This window comes from Malaclemys terrapin, chromosome 2 (assembly GCF_027887155.1).
Source record: "Malaclemys terrapin pileata isolate rMalTer1 chromosome 2, rMalTer1.hap1, whole genome shotgun sequence".
Taxonomy (NCBI): Eukaryota; Metazoa; Chordata; order Testudines; family Emydidae; genus Malaclemys; species Malaclemys terrapin.
In genome coordinates, this window is record NC_071506.1 from 210,766,688 (window position 1) to 210,787,699 (window position 21,012).

At 42.3% G+C, this 21,012-nt stretch overlaps 1 protein-coding gene across 3 annotated transcripts in view; it reads left to right on the plus strand.

Annotated features, from left to right (window-relative positions):
• The window catches only part of ZNRF2 (zinc and ring finger 2), a 102,434-nt gene that overhangs the window by 75,580 nt on the left and 5,842 nt on the right, over positions 1 to 21,012 (plus strand). Inside the window, exons 3-5 of one of the 3 annotated variants that reach the window (XM_054019782.1) lie at positions 2,286 to 2,391; positions 3,186 to 3,263; positions 4,433 to 10,317. In XM_054019782.1, coding sequence (XP_053875757.1) covers positions 2,286 to 2,391; positions 3,186 to 3,243 — 164 coding nt within the window. In that variant the 3' untranslated portion in view covers positions 3,244 to 3,263; positions 4,433 to 10,317. Of the gene's footprint in view, positions 1 to 2,285; positions 2,392 to 3,185; positions 3,268 to 4,432; positions 10,318 to 21,012 lie in introns of those variants that run through there. The other 2 variants (XM_054019781.1, XM_054019783.1) reach the window with 2 other exon arrangements.

The following is a 21,012-nucleotide window of genomic DNA, read 5'->3' on the forward strand; positions in this document are numbered from 1 at the left end:
GAGGCAAAAACTTTTTGAAAACCCAGTTAATTTAGTAAGTAACTTTGCCTTCAGCTTCATCACTTTGACTCTGTAGGTCCCCATAGTATGGAGGCAAGCTACTAGAGATAACCCACAAAGAAGAGAAGAATACTACTTAAGCAATCCTCACTCAAACCCAGGAGCATGCACAAGGGGGAGAGCAAGCAGGGGCACAGCCCCTATCCCTCCCCCCCAATAATCAGCAGGAGCTGACAGCTGCTCCAGCCCTGGGGTCACGACGGCTTATGCCAGGGGTGCAGCAAAACGTAGTTAGCTCCATCCCTGGAGGAGCTCATGGCAGCATGATGCAGACTCAGGCTTCTCATCTCTTCCTCTTCTCTACCTCCCTCCCTTCCCCCCGGCACAGAGTACCTTGCTTCTGCAGACTCTGAAGGGTTTAAAATACACACTGCTGTGGCTGAACGAATTGTTGGACTGGGGCAAGCATGCAGAGTCTGAGTCTCCAATGGTTGGGAAGGAGTGGGGAGGAGCAGCAGGCTACTGCTGGGGAAGGGCTGCGCCCTGTACCCTCTCTCTGCTGTTGCCTGGTCCTGCATCCCCAGTGATCTCCTTGTACACTTTGAAAACCAGTATCCTAAAGAGTTAGTCAAAAGGGGCATTCAGCACACACGTTACCCTTTTTCGGAGTGCAAACATTCAGCTCTGCCATGGATTGCCAGCTCTTTTGCTGTGACACCCTGAATGTGCCTTTTGTTTATGGTCCTTGCACTGTGTCAATCCACGTTAGGCTATGTCTTGTACTGTACAGTACAATGGGCCTGAATTCGGGTAGTCAGGCCTCTTGATTTGTGTTGTCCTGATGCTGAATTCTGCATCATGCACTGCTGCTAAAAAAAAAAAAAAAAAAAAAAAAAAGGTATCCTGAAAATACAGCTTTTACTATGTCACTCTAATATGTTTCATGAAAATTTCCATTTTAAAAGTGTCTTCTGTGCATTTCTGGCAACTACCTAATCTTCCCCTTAACTACAGGATGTAGTATTGATTCCACAAAATCAGGGGACCTTGCAGAATTTAGGGTCTGTGAGCCATACCATATACCAGTTTGCAGTGATGGAGAATTCTGGTTCCTCTTGAAGAGCAGGACGATAGGAATGGGAGGGAAGCAAGTGGGGAGGGGAAACAGGCTGATAGTTGGGGGAGGTGGGAGGCAACAGCAGAATCAGGTGCTCACAGGAGAGCTGGTGTGGAAGGGGCCAGGCATACAGTGGAGGAATGAATGGGAGGAAGGAAGCCGGGGACTGGATACTTAGAGGGAGGATGCCAATGGGGTCTCTACCTAGTTAATTACTCTGGGGGTGGAGGATGTAGAAGGTGTCAGGCTGCAGCGTTCTTTTCAGAGAAGCCACTTGTCCAGGCTCAGTCTTAGCCTCTAGCTCAAGTGTGTATTTAAAGCAGAATATGTGCACTTGGGGGGGGGGGGGAGGAGGAGGAGGAGGCGGCAATGAGGACAAAACCCTTTACCCATAAAATGAACTGGAGCCATTAGGGTCCTGAGAATCCAACTTCTTCAATGTTTAGTACTGGTACTGAGTTACAGCTTCTATGCTGTGTAGTGTGCAGATGCTCTGAACTCAGAACTAGGGTGATGGTAGTGGTGGGTTCTTTGTCTGTCAATTTTAAGAGTAACTGACCCTTAATGATAGCAGCACTGCTTCAGTATGGTGGTGTTTGTTATTTAGTCCTACAGTACTTCCCTTTGTTGTACAACTGCGTTTAGTCAGAGACTAGATCACAGCCGTAGTTTAATTTGATCTCTTAAGACTCCTGATAACAGACCTCTTACATCAGGGGTCGGCAACCTTTCAGAAGTGGTGTGCCGAGTCTTCATTTATTCACTCTAATTTAAGGTTTCGTGTGCCAGTAATACATGATAACGTTTTTAGAAGGTCTCTTTCTATGAATCTATAATATAGAACTAAACTATTGTTGTATGTAAAGTAAATAAGGTTTTTAAAATGTTTAAGAAGCTTCATATTAAATTAAAATGCAGAGCCCCCGGACCGGTGGCCAGGACCTGGGCAGTGTGAGTGCCACTGAAAATCAGCTCACTTGCTGCCTTCGGCACGCTTGCCATAGGTTGCCTACCCCTGTCTTACATCATCAGACATTATAAACATGCTTAATTTCACATCTTGTACTGAAAGGGAACATTTTGTGTTGTATAATTGTGTTAATGTTATGAAAGTTTTGCCTTAAGTGTTGATTTTTTTTAACCATTTAAAACTGCCCTTTTTCTACAGAGGATGTGCTGAGTAAAGATGCTGGGGAGTGTGCAATATGCCTGGAAGAGCTGCAGCAAGGGGATACTATAGCACGGCTGCCTTGTCTATGCATATATCATAAAGGGCAAGTATTCTTCATGCTGTATTCTTCCCAGATAAAATGCCATATGCCAACATTGGCTGAGTAATTTTTATAAGGGATTTTTAAAGGGACAATTAACATCTTGTCACTTTAAAAACAAACAAAACTTAGCTAAAAGTACTTTGATGTACTACATCTTGAGTTATCCTCCCCTACCCAAGTATATTTGCTCTTACAGTCAAATTTTCCTTTTATGTTTTTCTCTTGTTGCTGTTTGAAAAACTCCCAGAAACAAAAGGGGGACATTTTCTATACAGGGGAAACAGTAAAAATCACTATATGTGCACACAGGGTCTGTTGAATGCACAGAGTAAAATTGAAAAAGTATATATTTTTTTCTCTGATCTGTTAATCATTTTAGATGATGTTTGTAACAATGGGCAAAAATTGCAGGCAGCAGAGGGCTTAGGGTGATGGTGTCCCTCTTAAGAAATGAAAAGTACAAAAAGTAATTTGTAAATTTTTTAAAACTTCTGAAATAAACAGTTACAACAACTTACACATTGAGTTCTCTAATGTTTAATACGTGGTACCATATGCTTTATTTTATTGGGTTTTAGGGATGTTAAAAATGATTAGTGAATGTTGAAAAATACTGTGCCACGCATTCTAGTTGAAGTAGCTTAGGTCTTAAAACACATTCTCTCTCTCCCCCACTCTCAAATGTTTCTAGTCACTTTATTTTAACTATGATAAAATTATTTAGTACGCACAACAATTGCTGGTAATTGTATTTAATATACTTACCTTCCATTTATTCTCTTATGTTCTAACAGCTGCATAGATGAGTGGTTTGAAGTAAATAGATCTTGTCCTGAACACCCTTCAGATTGAGACGACAAGAGTCCTCTTTTGTAGGTAACTTCTCTTTTTACGTATTTAATTGATCTTGTCAGTAATAAGAACTAAATAAATAAATATATTAAATATGCACTCGGATCTAAGTTTGACCTAAAATAATTGGTAAATTCATTGTAGTTCCAGTATATTTACTATCTATTTAAATTACTAGAATTCATAAATGGTTTCTGCACCCTCACATCCAGTAGTCTGGAATAAGTTGCAGTTTAACTACTGCAAAGTGACAAGCAGCAGTGCCATTGAAATTTTAATTAGTCTTTTAAGATTTTGTTGTGTAACCTAAACCTACTTAAAATACCAAATCCCCAGAATTTTTGATAGTTTAGTGAATGACCATTCTTTCTGGACTGAAATCTACTTTTTCATTTGGAATGTTACATAGTTTTCAGTGAGATCCTGCTTTTTACTTTCAACACACATTTGATCGTGCATTGTTTTTCCTGCAATGCATGTAAAATGTTACAACCCAGCCTGCTCCACCCCCATTCACACAGATACAAAGCTTTTCTTCTTTAGTATTGTGCATTATTGGTTTAGATTGGAAATCAGTTAGTCAAAGGACTAAAGGGGCATTTTTATTCTTTCAGGTAACTTGCTTACACTAAACTACCAGCTCCAACCATTATAAAACACGTTAGGGTTTATATTAAACACTATGGCAATCAGGGAATATGAACTTTGCCCTAAACAATGAAGTGGCTTTTTGAAGCACTGTTTGTGTTCTGCTTTCTTTTTTACTTCACAAGTATGTGTTGCAGCTCACACTGCAGTCATATTAGCGAGGGTTATGCACTGTCACACTTGCCAAAGAACACATTACTGCAGGGACAACTGTTTTTCCCATAGCCCAAGACTAATTTTTCACTTGGACATGTATATAGAGCGTCACATGTTGTTCCTGGTGTATTGAACCATAGGAGAAGCACAAGATGCTGTTTGCAATGATGTTTATCTTTGAAAATACTTAAGGATGTTTCACTCAGGATGCTAAATCAAACGTTTAAATTGTAGAAGATAGGCATGATACACTAGGAAATATGAAGTAGGGAAATGTAGATTTTCCTTGGATTTTTTTTGTTTTAGCAAGTAATGCCTTACTGTGTATAATTTACTGAACTAGCTGAGAAAGTAATATTTGTCATCTTTATTGGTTTTCTCACAGCTTCTTACATGGATCAGAAAATGTAGAGGATTTGAGATTCTGTCTTTGAACACAAATTTGAGAACATACTTGGCTTAAACTTGTGTTCTTGTGTGTCTGGAAAAGGCAAAGATAGACAATCGTGTGGAACAAAAACTGCCGAGTCCAATTGCTTGCCAGTAGAGTCAGCATACCAAACATGCATATAAAGGACACGCAGGGATTTTGAAAATGCTGCACATCTTGTAACAATCTTCTCGTCACAGATGTTATCGATGATTTGTATTTGAAAGGCCAAAGTTACTAATTTCAGTCTAACTTTTAAGTTCTCTGCAGAAGCAGGTTATGGTTGTCTCTCTTCTTACCCCAAATGGAAATTGATGCATTCTAAATCAACACTATCTGAAACATTTTCATGAGGATCACCATATTTTTGAGTGGAAGTGTTTTAATCTTCTCTTAGGCTGAAGAAGAGTAAATGGCAAGCAATCTAGCAGTGTGACCTTATTCACTGAATTCACACCCTGTCCTCAGTACATTCTTCACCTTCTTCAAGAACAGGAAATGAAAACTACTTCTGCATAGGAAAACTGTATTTCAAATTTTTTTTTTTTAACTAAACCTTTGTCAGAATGCTGTCCAAAGAATAAAACCAAGGCAGCTGACTAACTTATATTGATTGAGCTATAGAATTGTTGAAATCTGGATACTGTATTGCTATTTAAGTGTACTAAAATTTCTCTGTTTTACAGCTTGTTAAAAAATGCAGCAAAGCATAACCTTGCAGCTATGCAATTTTTTTTAATGGGAGAATTTACCAATTTTAAGTGCTGCCAGTTAAGGTAATTTGTTTAACGGGTATTTTTTTTAAATGTTTCAGGTAATTATTTTATTGTACTACTTTCATCTCCAGGCTGCCTCTTTAGGTTTAGGGGAATAACTGCAAAAATGGGCACAGTGAAGTTTCCTAGGCATTAGAGTAATGATATTACGCGGGGGTGGGATTTACATTAACTTTTGAAACACTTTTTATACGTAAATTTTTTAATTGAAATTTTCTTGATAGCAGAGCCATAGTAATTTGCACCTAACATCACTTATCTGTTTATGTGGACATTAGCATTTGGCAGTATTTTTAACACGCACCTGCATTTGTTTAATTTATTACTATTTTCCTATATTACTATATTTGTCTTTATATATCAGGGCTTATCAAACATGGGATATCCATAGGGGGAAACAGCAAACAAAATGTGGATAAATATTCCCATAAAACATCACAATTATTTAAAAAAAACAAAAACAAACTGGAACAGCTTAGAAGGAAAACATTTTATTTCAAGAACGGATATGTAGCAGCTTCTGAATTTTCACATTACAGGGATAGATTGACAATTAGTGTCTGCAATTTTTAGTTAAGTTTCAATAGCAAAAATAAATTACACAACACCTTTTTCTTAAGTGTCTAAGTATTGTCTTGTGTGCTTAATTTGGCTGGCATTGTATTCTTAATTCTATATTTTTCTCCTCTGTTGCTGCTCTTTCATATTAAAAAGGGCAAGTACAGGAGCAACTGCTGCCACCCAGAAGAACTAGTGCATTGCACGCTATAAGAATCCCCCATTTTGCTTGTCAAATGACTTTAGTCTAGAGAACCTTTTTCCTTAAACTTTATGCTGTAAAATGCCTTTTGTTATGCTGCAAATCTGACACAATCAAAACTGGTTAATGCTGACAACTGACAGTACAGTTTCTATGGGGCTTTTTTCCCTTGCATAATCACACTCTCACTTGAATCTATAGTGATAGGTCCCAATCATACTCTCTGATTTCAGGGGGAGCAGGATCAGACTCTGGCGTGTTTTAAACTGTGTAGTCACATCAAACAAATTCTCCTGACCAACAATTGACAGTAGTTTCCAGTATGGGTTTTGTTTTGTTTTGCTGCCTTGTATTAAGGAGAAAAAGTTGCAGCAGCTGTAATATTTTATTAGGGACGTTGTTGCCTAGAAGCTTACTTTCCTGGTATTTTGAATCACTTATCTTCTGAAAGTAAGTTTTTTGCATTTATATTGATTTAACATTTGCTGTTAGCTTCATGCCATACAATGTCAATGCACAATACACTTTAGTGCTCATCATCCTCCATCCACAACAAACTATGGGCTCAACTGCTGGAGCAGAAATTCTTCTGTAATTTACAATGAACGTTTGGGGTGTTTTGGTGTCCTGTGCTTCAAGGTTGTAGGTAGTTTTTGGCTTAGGGATTAAGTAGATCGTATTTAAACATGAATCTGTTTACAATTTGTGTGATTTCAGTAGTTCACTCTTTCAATTAATCTGCTGCTTTTTCAAAACCTGAATCTTCTAGATTTAAATGCATAAGTAAATAGTTGAAAGAACAAACTCCCCAGCATTTATCATCACGGTCAGAAGTTTAAGGCCAGTGTCCATGCTGTAGTTGAAACATGCCAGCAGCTGTCACTTTTATATATGGTGGTTGCTTGCAGGTTTTTCCCCCTGGCCATTGGAGAGAGTGGATTTTTTTTTTTTTTTGGGGGGGACTGTTTGGGGTTGTTAGGATGGCTTCAGTCCTGGGGCCTAATCCTAGATTTCTGGTTCATCCAAAACTCCTTCTGAGGTCAATGGAAGTTTTGACTGAGCCAAGGAAAGAAGGGTTAGATCCTTAATGTGGACAAAACTTGGAAGGATATGAAAAAATTAAACATAAGCTTGTATTCAGAACTCCTTATGGAAGTTCATGTATGTAAGCTTTCATCTCAAACTATTATGAAAAACATTGGGTACACATAACTACATAATTAAGCCTATCCTCATTTTAAAAATATCCCCTCACCTAGGTCTTGGACCACTGTGCTTCAATAGGGGGAAAGTGTTCACTCTTTTTGAGTAGAGGAAGATCACACTTGCACACATTAGAAGCCAATAGGTTATGATAAAATTTAGATGTGCCACATTTTCTGCCTGTAAATATATAGATTGCCAATTTATATTGCTTCAGTTTTTCTTTCATCTGAGCTATATCTTGCCCAAGTATGTAAGAGTGAACAAATTCCCATACTCAGGTTTGCCATATACATGCTGCTTACCGAAAAGAGAAGACATAGGTTATCTTGAAATGTGAGGTTTTTCAAAACCTCATTGTATAGCAAACATCTCAAGTAAAAGTTTCATTTAAAGGTGATAGGGAGTGGTTATGATTTGGGTTTTGTATGATCATCCCATATGGTATCAAGAGAGCCATGCTGCTAATAGGTACAGGACTGTGATTATCCTGTCTTTTGTATCTTTAATGCATCGGTTATCACTTATGTTTTAAATAGTGAGCTAATTTTCACTGTGCATGTACTCTAGACATTGATTTGAATGGAATGTAAAAGGAAAGATGATGAAGCCTATTGCAAATTTGAAGTAAGCTATTTTATTTTGGGGAAAAATGAGTTTAAATAGATTATAAACTAGAGCCTCTCCCAATTCTAGTGTGCAAGGGGAAGTGTACTGCAGTATTTCTAAATGGGGCATGTGAAGGTAACCCACAATGGTGGGAGTGAATTCTTTGTGATCTTTTTTTGCTTTTTTATGATGTTTATGATTTCAAAAACAAACTCCCCTGAAAAATTACAAGTATCTCATTTTGAGTTCCATTTTTGCTAAAGGACTGGAGAGCTAGTAAAATTATGACCTCAGAAGACTAAAACCTGAGCAATTGTGGGAAAAGGAATTTTAAGTCAGAAATTTTGCAACTTTGTTTTGGTTATAATATCTAACTTCTCCTGACACAAACTTGGGATAAAAGCTTTCTTATTGAAAGATTGAGCACTCCTGTTCTTTTATTTGAGGGCTTAAGACGTTCCCTCTTCAATCTTCCAGGAAAAAAAGGAAGTTAAAACTTAATATCCTTGATATCTCTAAGGCAACAGGGACAAACCAATATTTTTTTAAATGCAGTTGCTTTCAGTTTCTTTCCAAGTTTCTGTGACTCTGAGCTGCTTTATCACATAGAATAGAATGATTCCACTTGGATTCAGTGTAGCTGTTTGTATTTGCTAATTCTGTGGTAGAGAGGGCGTTTCCTGACAGAATACAGAAGTGCTAGCATGAAGATTCCCAATTTATCTGTGCCAATGGATTATCTCAGCTCTGATTTGACCAGTGCAAAATTTTGCTGTTCATGCGTCTCTCCCTCATACTTTATATATAAGCTTCAAAGCTCTTTCTTCTTTTCTTCCTCCTCCTACCCCAACATGCTATATGATCTTTAGGAATTTATTCTACCCTCCTTCTTTGGACAAAGCTCCCATTGATGTCAGTTAGAAATACATTACACTATCTCATTGGAAGAGGAATGTTTGTCAGAACTCTAGCTTCAACCACTTCTCAAGTGCTTTTGTCAGCAGGTGCAGCTTGCACCAGTTAAGTTCTTGCCTTCTGAAATGACCTTGGGCAGGAGATTCTGAACAAAACAGTGGCCACGTTTTCTTTATGAAATATAGAACTTGCACTGTGCTCTATTGCACACGTTGAACAGAGAAGTGCATTGCTCTCTTCTAAAATCAGCTTTGTCATGACACATTCAAGAGGTTTTCCCTGTTGGAATGGAGGACCCTGACTGCTTCAGTTGTGCATTTGTCTGTCTTGTGGTTGTGCTTCCGAAATTGAAACTGAGGTTTTGAAATCCTTGTTCCAGAAATTTCTCAGGCCACTGTACAGTGTTCTATAGACTACAGGCTATCTTATCTTCCTAATGGGTATGTCAGAGTCACCGACTGGATAAATTGTAAACTAATTTAATGAGAGTTAACTGAAGATTTGTTCCGATAAATAACTATAGCATATTTGCATTTTCAGGAGGTTGGACTTGATTGGCTAGTATGCCTTTCCTGGCTCTGGCAACGATGATCCTTCCCTAACGAGTTGCCAATGTACAGTAGCTAGCGTGCCTGCTACCTACCCATTTGCTATTTGCTCATCTCCTTGTGTCTGCTTCTAATTAACATGTTTGTATGAGACTTTTGCCCTGGGGTCTGCTTTGACAAAGGTCGACTCTGGCAGAGTTTCAAATGTAAGTAAATCCGCCCACCCGCCAGTAAATAGGCTGTTGCTGAATCCTGTTCTTGTTTTCCTCAGAAGCTCTCCTTTTATTTTACATTTTTTAAACCCCTACTTTGTTATATTGGAAACTACTTGAATGGTAAATATAGGTGATCACAAGCTCCCAAGGGTTATGATGATTAATGGGAACATCCAGGTATGGCCTTGTGTATGAGGGGTTCTGTTAAAATACATGTCAAAGTAAAGCTGATCATTGTATAGCAGGTAACACTCTTCTGGCTGACTTTGCCAAACTGCTGCACTTGAGGAGCAGGGGGCAGCTCAGTTATTGATGGGATGTTTTAATGGATGTCTTCATTTTAAAAATTCAACCTACTTTAACAAGTGGTGATTCACCCTGGAACCTTTCCACTTGCCTGAGAAACTCGCCTACTCTCTTCTTACCATTAAGCAGCAATCTCATGGTAGAAGGTGAAGTGTAGCCACCGGTTCACGTACCTGTTTCCACAAAATTAAGTGTCCACAAAGTGCTAGATGGAACTCTGTAGTAGTTTATGAATGCTACAATTATTTGTAATGGTAATGGACAAGAAGTCTTCCTTCATTACCCTGAGCATAAGTAAGAATGTAATTTGCAATGTAAAACATGTTTGTAAATTTTGTAATTGAGCAGTGTGATTGGAAGATGACTTGTGTTAAGGTACATTTTTTTGATGGTCTGTCAGTATGTAATCCTGAATTAAATATTTTTTTTTATTGATTTAGGTTATATGTTTAACATTCCATTCATGTAAAATATGTACAACTATATGTAATAAATCTTTTGAAGCACAGTTTCTGTCACGATTCCAGGTGACTTTAGTATTGATAGAATAATGCTGTAGATTGGGCAGAGTTGTCTCCATGTTCTATTAAATACTATGGAACCCCCATAAATACAGGAGAAACAGTCGTCCTTGAGGCGGCTATAGCCCTAGAGGTAGGAATTCAGACATATCCTGCAAGCTTCTGACTCCCGATATGGCCCCTTTGGATCCTGCACTACAAAGAGGATGTAAAGCCGGCTTAACTTGCCAGCTGAAGGTTCCTGTAGCAGCATAGAGCTGAGGTAGCTGACACTATTCTGCTTCCAGTGTCGTGTGTGGAGCTGGAGAAAGGACATAACTGGAGTGTTGTACCTTCTGGTAATCTCTGGATGGCATAACTGCCCTTTGGGATCAGTACAAATTGGAGCAGCCCTGAGACCCACTGTCCAGCCTCAGAATAATGGAGGTGAGAGGAGGATGGGGGTGGTAAAAGTGGCAGAAAGCCTCCTTTATGCATCTCTTGTCTCAGCTAGACCAGAGGGTGAAGCATCATATGTTAGTACATTGGTCATTTAATTGAAACTTTTGTGCTACAACTCCTCTGTTTCTCTTAAAATGTAATGCTTCATTGATATGTCCACAGTTCAGTTGTGAGTGGATTTCCTTATTGCCCCAGATGATCATCAGTGCCCCACATCTGCCTCTGACCATTAGGCAAAATGCTAATGGGAAAGCTTTCCTGGAGACATGCTTGCTGCTAAAGGAGCTGATCGCCAGAGGGTGCTGCGGAAGAAGCAGATGCTGGCAAACCAGCATACAAATGAGTTCTCTGGTGAGGGTAGAGCAATTTGTACAGGTAAGTGGCTTCTGCAAATGTAATCTCTTGTTAGAAGAGGGCAGATAAAAGAGCGGTTGGCTTATCTGGGCTGTGCACTGTGAGGTAGTGGTGGAAGGCCTAACAATGCCATTAGGACTATTATACCAGCACTTCCTGTCTGCACTGACGTTGACCACATGCTGGCTATACAGATGTTGCATGTGCCCCATTGGGAACATTTAGGTGCATGGTCTCGTGGTGTGGTAAATGAGCTTGCCAGGGAGATCAAAAAGCGATTGACATACCAAATTTCACTAGCATAGACAGTGTCTTATGGCCAACTCCTCATACTCGGTGCAAAATCAGAATAAAGGGGCCTTTTGCAGGGGAACTGTAGCAGATTTGAGGAGGGAATAAAATCCTTTTTACCCCCATTCACTCCCAAACTGCCAGCAGGACATGACTCCCACGCTGTTCTCCCTGTGATCAGTTTTGGCCATTTCTATGTAGACATTTCTCTACTGCTTACATCCTGATCCACTCCCAAACCAGCACCCAGGCTGTTGCAAACGGCCGTTGTGGTGCTCTACAGTACACAAGGATACAGAATTGATTGTGGCCATTCATGCGGTGAAACAACACAGGCTCTACTGCATGATGACGCTGCTGCTGGAAAGATTTCTCTTTGAATCTGTCAACTCAATGCGGTGTATGGAAGAAACTTGGAACAAAACATCAACAGTGACAGCAGCACACAGTTTCCCAAATTGGAGAAAAGTGAGCCTAGAGAGTGGACAGCTGCAGCTTTCTGGAAAGAGTTTCTCAAGCCCTCTGTTGCCTTGTTGTTTAATTCACTTCAGCGTGGCCAAGAGAAGTTCTAAGAGGTTTGGGGGAGGAAACCAATCTGTCCTGGGGAGTAACACTTTCTGGCAGATGCCAGTTGTGTTCAGTTTTGTGGCTATGTTCCAGGTAGTGCTTTGTTGTGATATAGGTGGGAATCTGTAGAGCTCCACAGGACCCAATAGTTATTCCAAACTTAGACCAGTTTGATTGAGAGCAGAATTTGGTCCTTCCCTCCTCCCACTCCTGGCCTATGTTGCCTCCTAGCCAGGGAGACAGTGTGGTCTGGTGTGTGGGGTACTGGACTGGAAGCCCAGGACCTGGGTTCTATTCCTGGTTCTGGCACTGACCTCTTGCATGACCTTGGGCAAGTCACTTCACTGCTCTGTGCCTCAGTTTTCCCTTTGCTCCCTGTTCCTATCTTTCCTATTTAACTTGTAAGCTCTTCAAGGCAGGGATTATCCCTCGCTGTGTTTGTGCCTTTGCCTTGAAGCATAAGCCTTCAATTCCATGTGGGCCTGTAGGCACTACCATAATAATAATAATAGCCCCAGGCTGAGGTTTGCACATTAGACAGTGGCCAAGTTTTTCACCCTATTATATACTGCCGTCAGAGTTAATTTGCCAGCTACTTGAAACAAGTTCATTGTAATTGGAAAATGGTTAAAAATGGCAGCATGGGGCAATATAAAGCTCTTTGCTATTCAGAAAAACTGACTATAAAACTCTCAGGTTCTTTCTGGGCTTAGCCCAAGTTTCCTCAAAGGCCGTCCATCACCACACCATGATGAGTGTCTGCCCCTCCCCCCCCTTCTATGGAGACCTTCTGGGGCAACCAATGTAAAGCAATAGAAGCAAAGCCAGTCAGGGAAATATAACCATTTATCACTGCTAAGATTCTTTCTGGGGGAGTCCATAGAGTTTAATACATGAATTATTCACACTCATGTCTTCACCAACAGGGAGTTGGCTATAATTACGATGAAATGTGCCCACATTTTTTGCTACTGTGATTCCCCCCTCCCCCAATCTGCTTTTGCTAAGCTTTAGTTCCTTCGTTGTCATTAATGCATGTGCTCTTCTCTCCTGTCCCCGCCCCGCATTCTGGACACATGAAAAGAGAGCTTTATTGTGGAAGCAGTTGATAATTAGTCAGGATAACCATGTCTGGCTTAGCAACAGGAATTCTGCTGGAAATTATTCCAATCCAGCAGGTACAGAAGTTCATGTGTTGAATTTAAATTGGTGGCATCTGTTGGTTTCATACTATGCCTGACTACATATCACTAGAACACATCAGCTCTGCCTTCAATTAGTAGAGCTGTGCTTCAATGGGCGTGGCAGTTAATCTACCGTAGATGCCTGTACCAGAATGTTAATCAGGTGCTCTAGGGATTACAGTGCACAAAGGTGGATCTTTTTTGTGGGGCTATTGGCATGAAATGTTAGAGCTGCACAGTCTACAGCTGGGCCCAAAGTTCAGGTGCGGTAAAACTTGTCTGCCTTGCATGTGAGGATTGAGCTACGTTTTGGCCTATGTGTTTGCCATATGTGTGTGTTATGGATAAGAGAGGGAGAACCTAATAGGAGCTAAAATTACTTACCAGCTGGAAGGGAAGGAGTAGCCTGCAGCAGTCCGTGTCAAATGGCCACCTTAGGGAGGCAACTGTATTCCTCTCCTAGATTTAAAGGATCAGAAGAGAGCTGAAAAAAGCTCTTTAAAGGAGTTCAGTGGTGACCAGGCAGCCCCAGAGAAGGAAGAGGAAGGATAATCTAGTGGTTGGGACACAAGACTCTGACTCTGGAAACCCTGTTCTGTGTATCTGTATCTCAGTTCCCTTCCTCTGTGACATTGGGCATATCACTGAGCCTCTCTGGTCTCTGTTTCCCATCTGTAAAATGGTGATCATAGCACTCCCGTTGCTCCCCGGTTATTGTGAGGATAAATAGATCAAAGATTATGAGGTGCTCAGGCAGTATGGTTATGGGAGCCATATAAATAGTTAAGATGGAGAAAATAGTTCCAGTAGAAAGCTCTGAATTCCCAACTCTCTGGTGGCCAAGGATCTGTAGAGAAAGCTCTGAGAGATTGTTCAGAGATGGCTAATGTCTTCCTATCCCCTGTGACATTTTCTGTAGTAAACATCTAGGTGATTTTTGAATGCCAGCTAGTTTTTGTACTTAAAATGTACTGTGGGCATTTCTATTGGGGGTGAAGAGAAAGCAGGACTGATCCCCAAACAGCAGATTGGGGTGGAGGGCATGTCTCTCCCTTCTGTCCTTGCAGATTCACTGGAAATGCACTTGTCTAAGGAGGGGCTTATGAAATGGAGAGATGTGTGAAGGAAAATCCCGTAGTTGAAGCTGTAATTGGTATCCCAGGCAGTAGCCAGGGCAGGGACAGCCACTGACTAAGCTGAACTCAGCCGCACGTGTGTCAGGCACCTACTGGTGCCAAAAAGTGTCCTCACGAGCCCCGAGTACTGCTAGGAGCATGCTTGAGGAGAGGGGGTGTTTGTGTTAGGGAAGTGGAGCGATGATAAAGGATTCTGTTACAAATGACTTGTTCCATGTCATCACTGTGATGTTTGGGAAACCAAAATGGAAAAAAGGATGCGATTTCTGCCCCTCTCCCAGCTCCCTGTCTCTGCACTAGCAGCCCAGGCTGTAAGTGCCACAGCCTGTACTGATAAATCAAGTTTGTAGGATTGCAGAGAGCAACCAGGCAAAGATTGGTGCCTGCCCTAGCCATGACTTCTGCTCCTTCAGCTCAGGCTGTAATACTATTTTCAATGCAGTGCCTCTTCCTTTCGTTTGGCTGTCCTGTATGCCCTCAGCTTTGGGAAGTAACCCATGTGGCAAATTCTGCTAACGCAGTCACTGCTGAGTTGGAGAGTGGTGGTTGTAGGGACAAGGAAGAATGCAGGTTAAATCAATGTCTTCCTGAAGGATATTGGGACTGTCCCCTTGTCCCTTAAATAATTAAACCAAGCAAGAGACAGGCATGAATTTCTCTGTGGCTGCTCCCCATTCCACTGTAAGCACGGCAGAAATCACTGCTACCCAAAGAGTTGCCTCTAGGATTTAGGAAGCTCTAGTCAAATGGACCAAGTATCTTACTGCTGTGACGTCAGTGCTTTTGAAGGCCTCTTCTCATGGCTGTTCTAGATGAAATCTGCATCTCCGGATAAGCCTTGTTGCAGCCCTGGATCAATGTTTCATTTTCAGGCTGTGCTTACTGGAGTTCCTTAATATGATGGTGTTTCAAGGGGCATTCACTGAGCCCGCTGCTGTTGCTCTGATGTCACAGCAGGGACCAGGGAAAGTCAGGAGAACTCAACAAAGCCGTAGGACATGCTTGACGTTTACTATCAAAGCCGAATTACAGAAGCTACGCAGCCGGCTTCATGCAACGTTGTAAAGTGTTGCTATTGGTACGGGCATTAATTTTGCTTCGGAGCTGGGCGAGTCTGTCGCAAAATGACTCGCGATGTTGCTCACTGAGGCTTTTCCATTCCGTTCACGTACATTGTCTCACTACTAGCCAAATGTGAAATAGCAAGAAGCCTGTCAAACACCATCCCCTCAGTCTCGAAAAGGAGTTCTCCAGCTGTCATGTAATAAAGCCTCCATTTTTGGAGTGGGATGAGATCGGGGTGTGTGTGTGGGGCTGTTAGAGAGGGCTTGCCATAAATAAGTAATGGTATAAAACCCATAGTCAGTAGCAAGCTGACTCTCTCCCTCTAAAGGCAGCAGGATAAACCAAAATTTGACTGGATTCCATCTCTTGCTGCCACTGATGTCAGTGGGAATGGCAGGCACTCAGTGCCTCAGGCTTTGGCCCATTATTTAAGTGATGTTTAATGTCAGGCTTCGGTGTAGCTTTCCTTCCCCCGTTACAGATCTGTCTGTGTGAATGTGTCAAAAATTCACAAATCGCTTCTCTGCATATTGTCAATACTGTCCAGACTTCACATTTTCACAAAGAACAAGGCAGAGAGAAACCTAACCAGCCTCCCTCGAGTGCCTATGCTAAATCGCTCTGCCTCTGACTTCCCGCCTTAGGCTGAGGCCAGCAAACCCACAGTTTCAAAACAAAGGACTTAGAAGGGCAGGCCCATCCGTAGGACACATTGCCATGCTCTGACGCCGCCCTGGCAGAGATAAAATGCAGCACATCAAAGAGAGATGGGGCATACTCTTTGGCTTTATTTAAGCAGAGTTGGTCTCAGCCATATTACCTAGGAGTGTGTTTATAATGGACTAAGCAGCGCACACCTGCTGCCCTATAGTGATCTAGTAGTGTCCCCGTATCCCATGTCAGCAGGCTCGACTTGAATTTTTGTTCTGTACTTGAAAGATGACTGACGTAGTTGGGGAATAGAGACCATAGCTGCGAAAGGACCAGGGTAACTATATAAGGGAAGGAAGCAACTCTAACCCCCTCTATGGGGCACAATACCAAAGAAGTCTTAAAGAATGAATAGGAAGATAAGATCTTCAGTGCTTGCGCTTTAAACTCTAGATTAAGGCAAAGAACAGCAAGTGGAAGTGACAACACTGGTTGAAGGAGGTGGAAAGGAGGAACCACCCCCAGAATTTTTCGATCTGTATCTTGATCTTCTGTTTGCAATCCTGACCACTACATTTAGCGTTTATTTTTGTAAGGTGGAGACAGTGCCTGTTTCAGTGCCTTTGGGCACACAAAACCGAAGAGAAACATCTGAAAATTACAGCTCAGGTTGCTTCAAGTTATCAAAGGCAAACTCACAACACTGCCATCCCCCCACCCCTAAACCCTACCAAAAAGGAGATTAATTACAAAAATAATCAAAACCACAGCCCCTACGCTAAGCAGAGTTTTGAACTCTAGAAAAGAAGTGCTAGAGCCTCCGTGAAGAGCATTAGTGAGTTCACTATTGCAATTGATTTTATGTAGAAGGTGCTCAGATACTGCAGTGATGGGCAACAGTATAACTGCCTAAGACAAACGAAACAAACCAAACCCATCTGCTCAGAAAAAGGCCTGTATAACTAGACCTTGCAGCATTCCCAGAAGCAGAGCAAACTCTGTCAAACTAAAAGGGGAGCAAATTCCCAGAAAGTGAGGAGGGGATTGATTACCCATGCACCCAGCCAGTGCTGTTTGCAGAGGGTCTCCTATTGCTGCAGTTTTCTGACTTTCTTCCATGTGTGACAGTAATTGGATGTCTCTCTCCTGGGCTCATTGCGAGTGGATTTAAATTCAGCACAAAGTGTAATTTGCTCTTGGATTGCAGCCCACACAACTGTTCTCTGCTAAGCTGAAAACAGATCATGGACTGTGCTTTGACGTGATTCCATTGACCCACGCCAGGCAGCTCCCTGAGGACTTGAGTGACGCATTGGCTCTGCGGTGTTAGGGGAATAGACCTATCAGTCTGTTCATGGCTGTGAGCCAGGGGAGGGCAGAATCACAAAGTTTAGGGTTGCAATTGAAGGAACCTGTAGGATGACTGCTCCCCAAGCCAGCAGTGACAACACTCTAAGCTAAATTTTGACCCCCCCCCCCCATTACACTAACCTGGTCATCAAAATTTAACCCGTTGAATCGTGCTTCTTGGGAAGCTTCATGTTCTGTGCACATAGCTCATTTGAAATGTATAGTGAGGCGGGTGGGCAGACTGGCTCAGGGACTTTGTAATGGGAGTTGGAGACTTTCACCTCCAGGGCTTTAGTTCAACTCCAGCCTTGGCTGGTCATTGGCTGATGAAAGCTCTGTGAAATGAGTTGTCCCAATCCAATTCCTAGGATACCTGTGCCCACATCACCAAATCACTAGTGAGAATAATTGGCAGCCTCTGCAGAAAAGTCACGGACTGAATAGGCATTGGAGATGCCTGGAGAGCTGGTGCCCTGCTATTTGTGTGTGGATCCTTTAAGAGCATGCTACATGTAGCTGACTCTCTCTCTCTCTCTCTCTCTCTGTAACTCTAAGTAGGGATAATTCTGAAAGCAGCAGTGCCCCATAGTGTGCAGGTTCTGGAAGTGCTGGTGATGCTGCAGTCAGGGCAGAAGCATGGTCATGCATGCCCTGAGAGGCTGTGGACAAGGTGGAAGAAACAAGTCAGAAAAGAAGAGCTAACGGATTCTGGAAACTAATGAATTAGAGCAATAAAGCTGTTTCCCTGTGAGTAACTCTGAAGTGCCCTGTTCTGAGTCAGTTGACTTCTCTTCCCGTCTTTCCCACCCTACTGTGCTGAGCTACACCCAGCCCAGCCTATTGTTACTGACTGTACACAGTACGTTGGAAAAAGAACAGGAGTACTTGTGGCACCTTAGAGACTAGCAAATTTATTAGAGCATAAGCTTTCATGAACTGGTGGGAGTTGTCTTACCAACTCTGAGAGGCCAATTAAGTAAGTGGGGGGGGGGGAGAGTTTTTCTCTTTGTTCTTTTTGCAGATACAGACTAACACGGCTGCTACTCTGAAACAGTACGTTGGAAAGCTTGTGTAGACCCAGCTGGCACTAGCCCAGGTTCTTGGCCAATACCAGGTGACTGTCTCCTTTCATGGGACCACATTGGCATGCTCTGCTAGCAGATAACAGAAGTGGCTATTGGCCCTTCTCTGTAGTGACACTTGAATTAATTCCCTTCAGTGCCCCAAAAAGGAAGTTGCTGAGCTGGTATTGACCATGCAAAGATACCTCAGCTTTGTTTTTCAGATGATGAACTGGTGTAACTGTCCATTAGTGCTAAGGGGGCTTCCAGAACTCCCCACTGAGTTCTTGAGGAAAAGATTGAATGTAGCCTTCCCCTCCACCCCTCATTTGCTATGATCAATATAAACCTTTTATGGCCTGATACTCAAAAGGTACTGAGCAGCCAGAGCCTCCACCGCCTTCCTTTAACTTTGCGGGTACTCATCCTGTCTCAGGCCACAAACATCTGGGGTGGGTGAAAGATGGTGCTGCTAGTCATGATGACTGAACTCCTTCATTTAGCCACCAATGAGATACAGCACAGGTGGCAGCAGGGTAAGCAGCCCCTACTGCCTGGGTGAGGTTCTGTGGCCTGGCTAATATGCACAACTCTGCTCTATAGGGACCCTCTGCAGGACAGAGGATGGTTTGGTTGCCATACCCCATTCAGTACTTGATCTCAGCTGAGACTGTAAACTGTGTGGCTTTGTGATCAAATACTTGGCCACTAGGTGTTAGACTGAGATTCTTCAGCTTAAAGATCAGAAGGGACCATCATGATCATCTAGTCTGACCTCTTGCACACTGCAGGCCACAGAACCTCACCCACCCACTCCTCTACTAGACCCCTAACCTCTGCCTGAGATACTGAAGTCCTCAAATCATGATTTAAAGGCTTCAAGTTGCAGAGAATTCACATTTACTCTTGTTCAAACCAGCAAGTGACCTAGGCCCCATGCTACACAGGATGGCAAAAATCCCCCAGGGTCTCTGCCAATTTGATCTGGGGAGAAATTCCTTCCTGACCCTAAACATGGCAACAAGTTAGACTATGAGCATGTGGGTGAGCCCTCCCATGCCCAACAGCTGGGAAAGAAATGTTTGTAATAACTCAGAGCCCTCCCCACCTAATATCCTGTCTCTGGGACCACCACCTCTGTTCTCCTGAGTTCCTAAGCAGACAGCAGATTGAAAAAGTCTGTACTGTCAGAGCCTTGCTGGTGTCCTCCCTATGCCGTTACTGGTCTCACTTCCACAAGAGGAGGGATGTAGAGCTGGCTTGCTCTTAGTTTTAAAACTATCATTGCACAAAATTATTTTAATGTCTCAGGTTTGTTGGGGGCAGGAGGAATAATATGGTGGTCGTTAGGGAGATAGTTTTTGAATGACCTGACAGGATTTGAAGGCAGCTCTAGATGTGGGGATTGTGTTCCCTTTTGCTCCCTGTCCCCATCTAATGAAGAGGGTTTTTTAATTCCCTCTGGCATACAGGACTTGATTGGGGATGGATTATTTTGATTGAGTTGTATGCCCTGTTTATTAGGTCAGTCAATGCAATTTAGGGAATATGTGTGTATATATACTCTACCAACCAACTTGATTACAGCTGTCCCTTCATGAAGCTCCAAACTACCCAGTTCCCTAACGTATGTTGTCTTACGTGTGTGCCTTAATAAGATTGCATGGATTTGGAACTAGAGAAAGTGATTGTTCCCTGTAACATAGAGCCTCCTTTCAAATTGTAATAGGGAACTGGGCCCAGTTACTTCAAAACCCCATGACTCAGTGCTTTATACCTGACACTTCCACTCTTGAAACATTGAAATGAAAAGAAGGGAGCTCAAGCTTCCCTCAGCCAGGGAGCTCCAATGTCAACAAGTCCGGCTCCACTAAGGAAATTTCCTATTACCTGTAGCTATGGTGGGATCCCTCAGTTTGCTTGTAGCTTAGAAATCTGGCATCAGGACTAGGACTTAACCCCACCTCCTCCAAATAAATAATGTTTTAGAAGCCTGAACTGTTCCTAGTGGCAGGCTGAGATACTGGCTGGATGCATCCCTGGCTGCCCTGAGGAAGCTAACAGCCAGGAGTAGTGTAAAGATGAACTGAGACAATCCCTGAGTGCAGCAGGCTGTAGTCCTACCAGGAGTACATTTTCATCTATCATGCTCAATTTTTTTTACATCCCCTATAGTGATAGGTAACCTGCTCTTGGGCTGCTCCTGTCTTCTCAGGGAATGGAATGTACATTTTGTTGTTACTTCCCGTTCTAGTTACTATCCCCTTTCCAGGCTTCTGCAGCCTCAGTGCCTATGGCCGGGTGTGCTCTGAGTTAAACTCCTTGGCTCTTAAATGCTGTTGTCTATGGCACAAGGTTTTATGAAAGGCAGGGGATGCTAAGAGTGTCAGTCTAGCTAACTTTGCCAAGGTGATAAACAAAGAAATGAACAGGGGACAGAAATGGACTCTCCTGCTTTTAGCATTCTGTAAAATTCATGGGTTTAGATCTGGCGTGGGCTGGAAGGGATGCAATGATTCTGTGCTGCTCCTGTGTTAAAAGGGCAGAAGGCTGCATACAGTAACTTTATTGGGGCATTACTA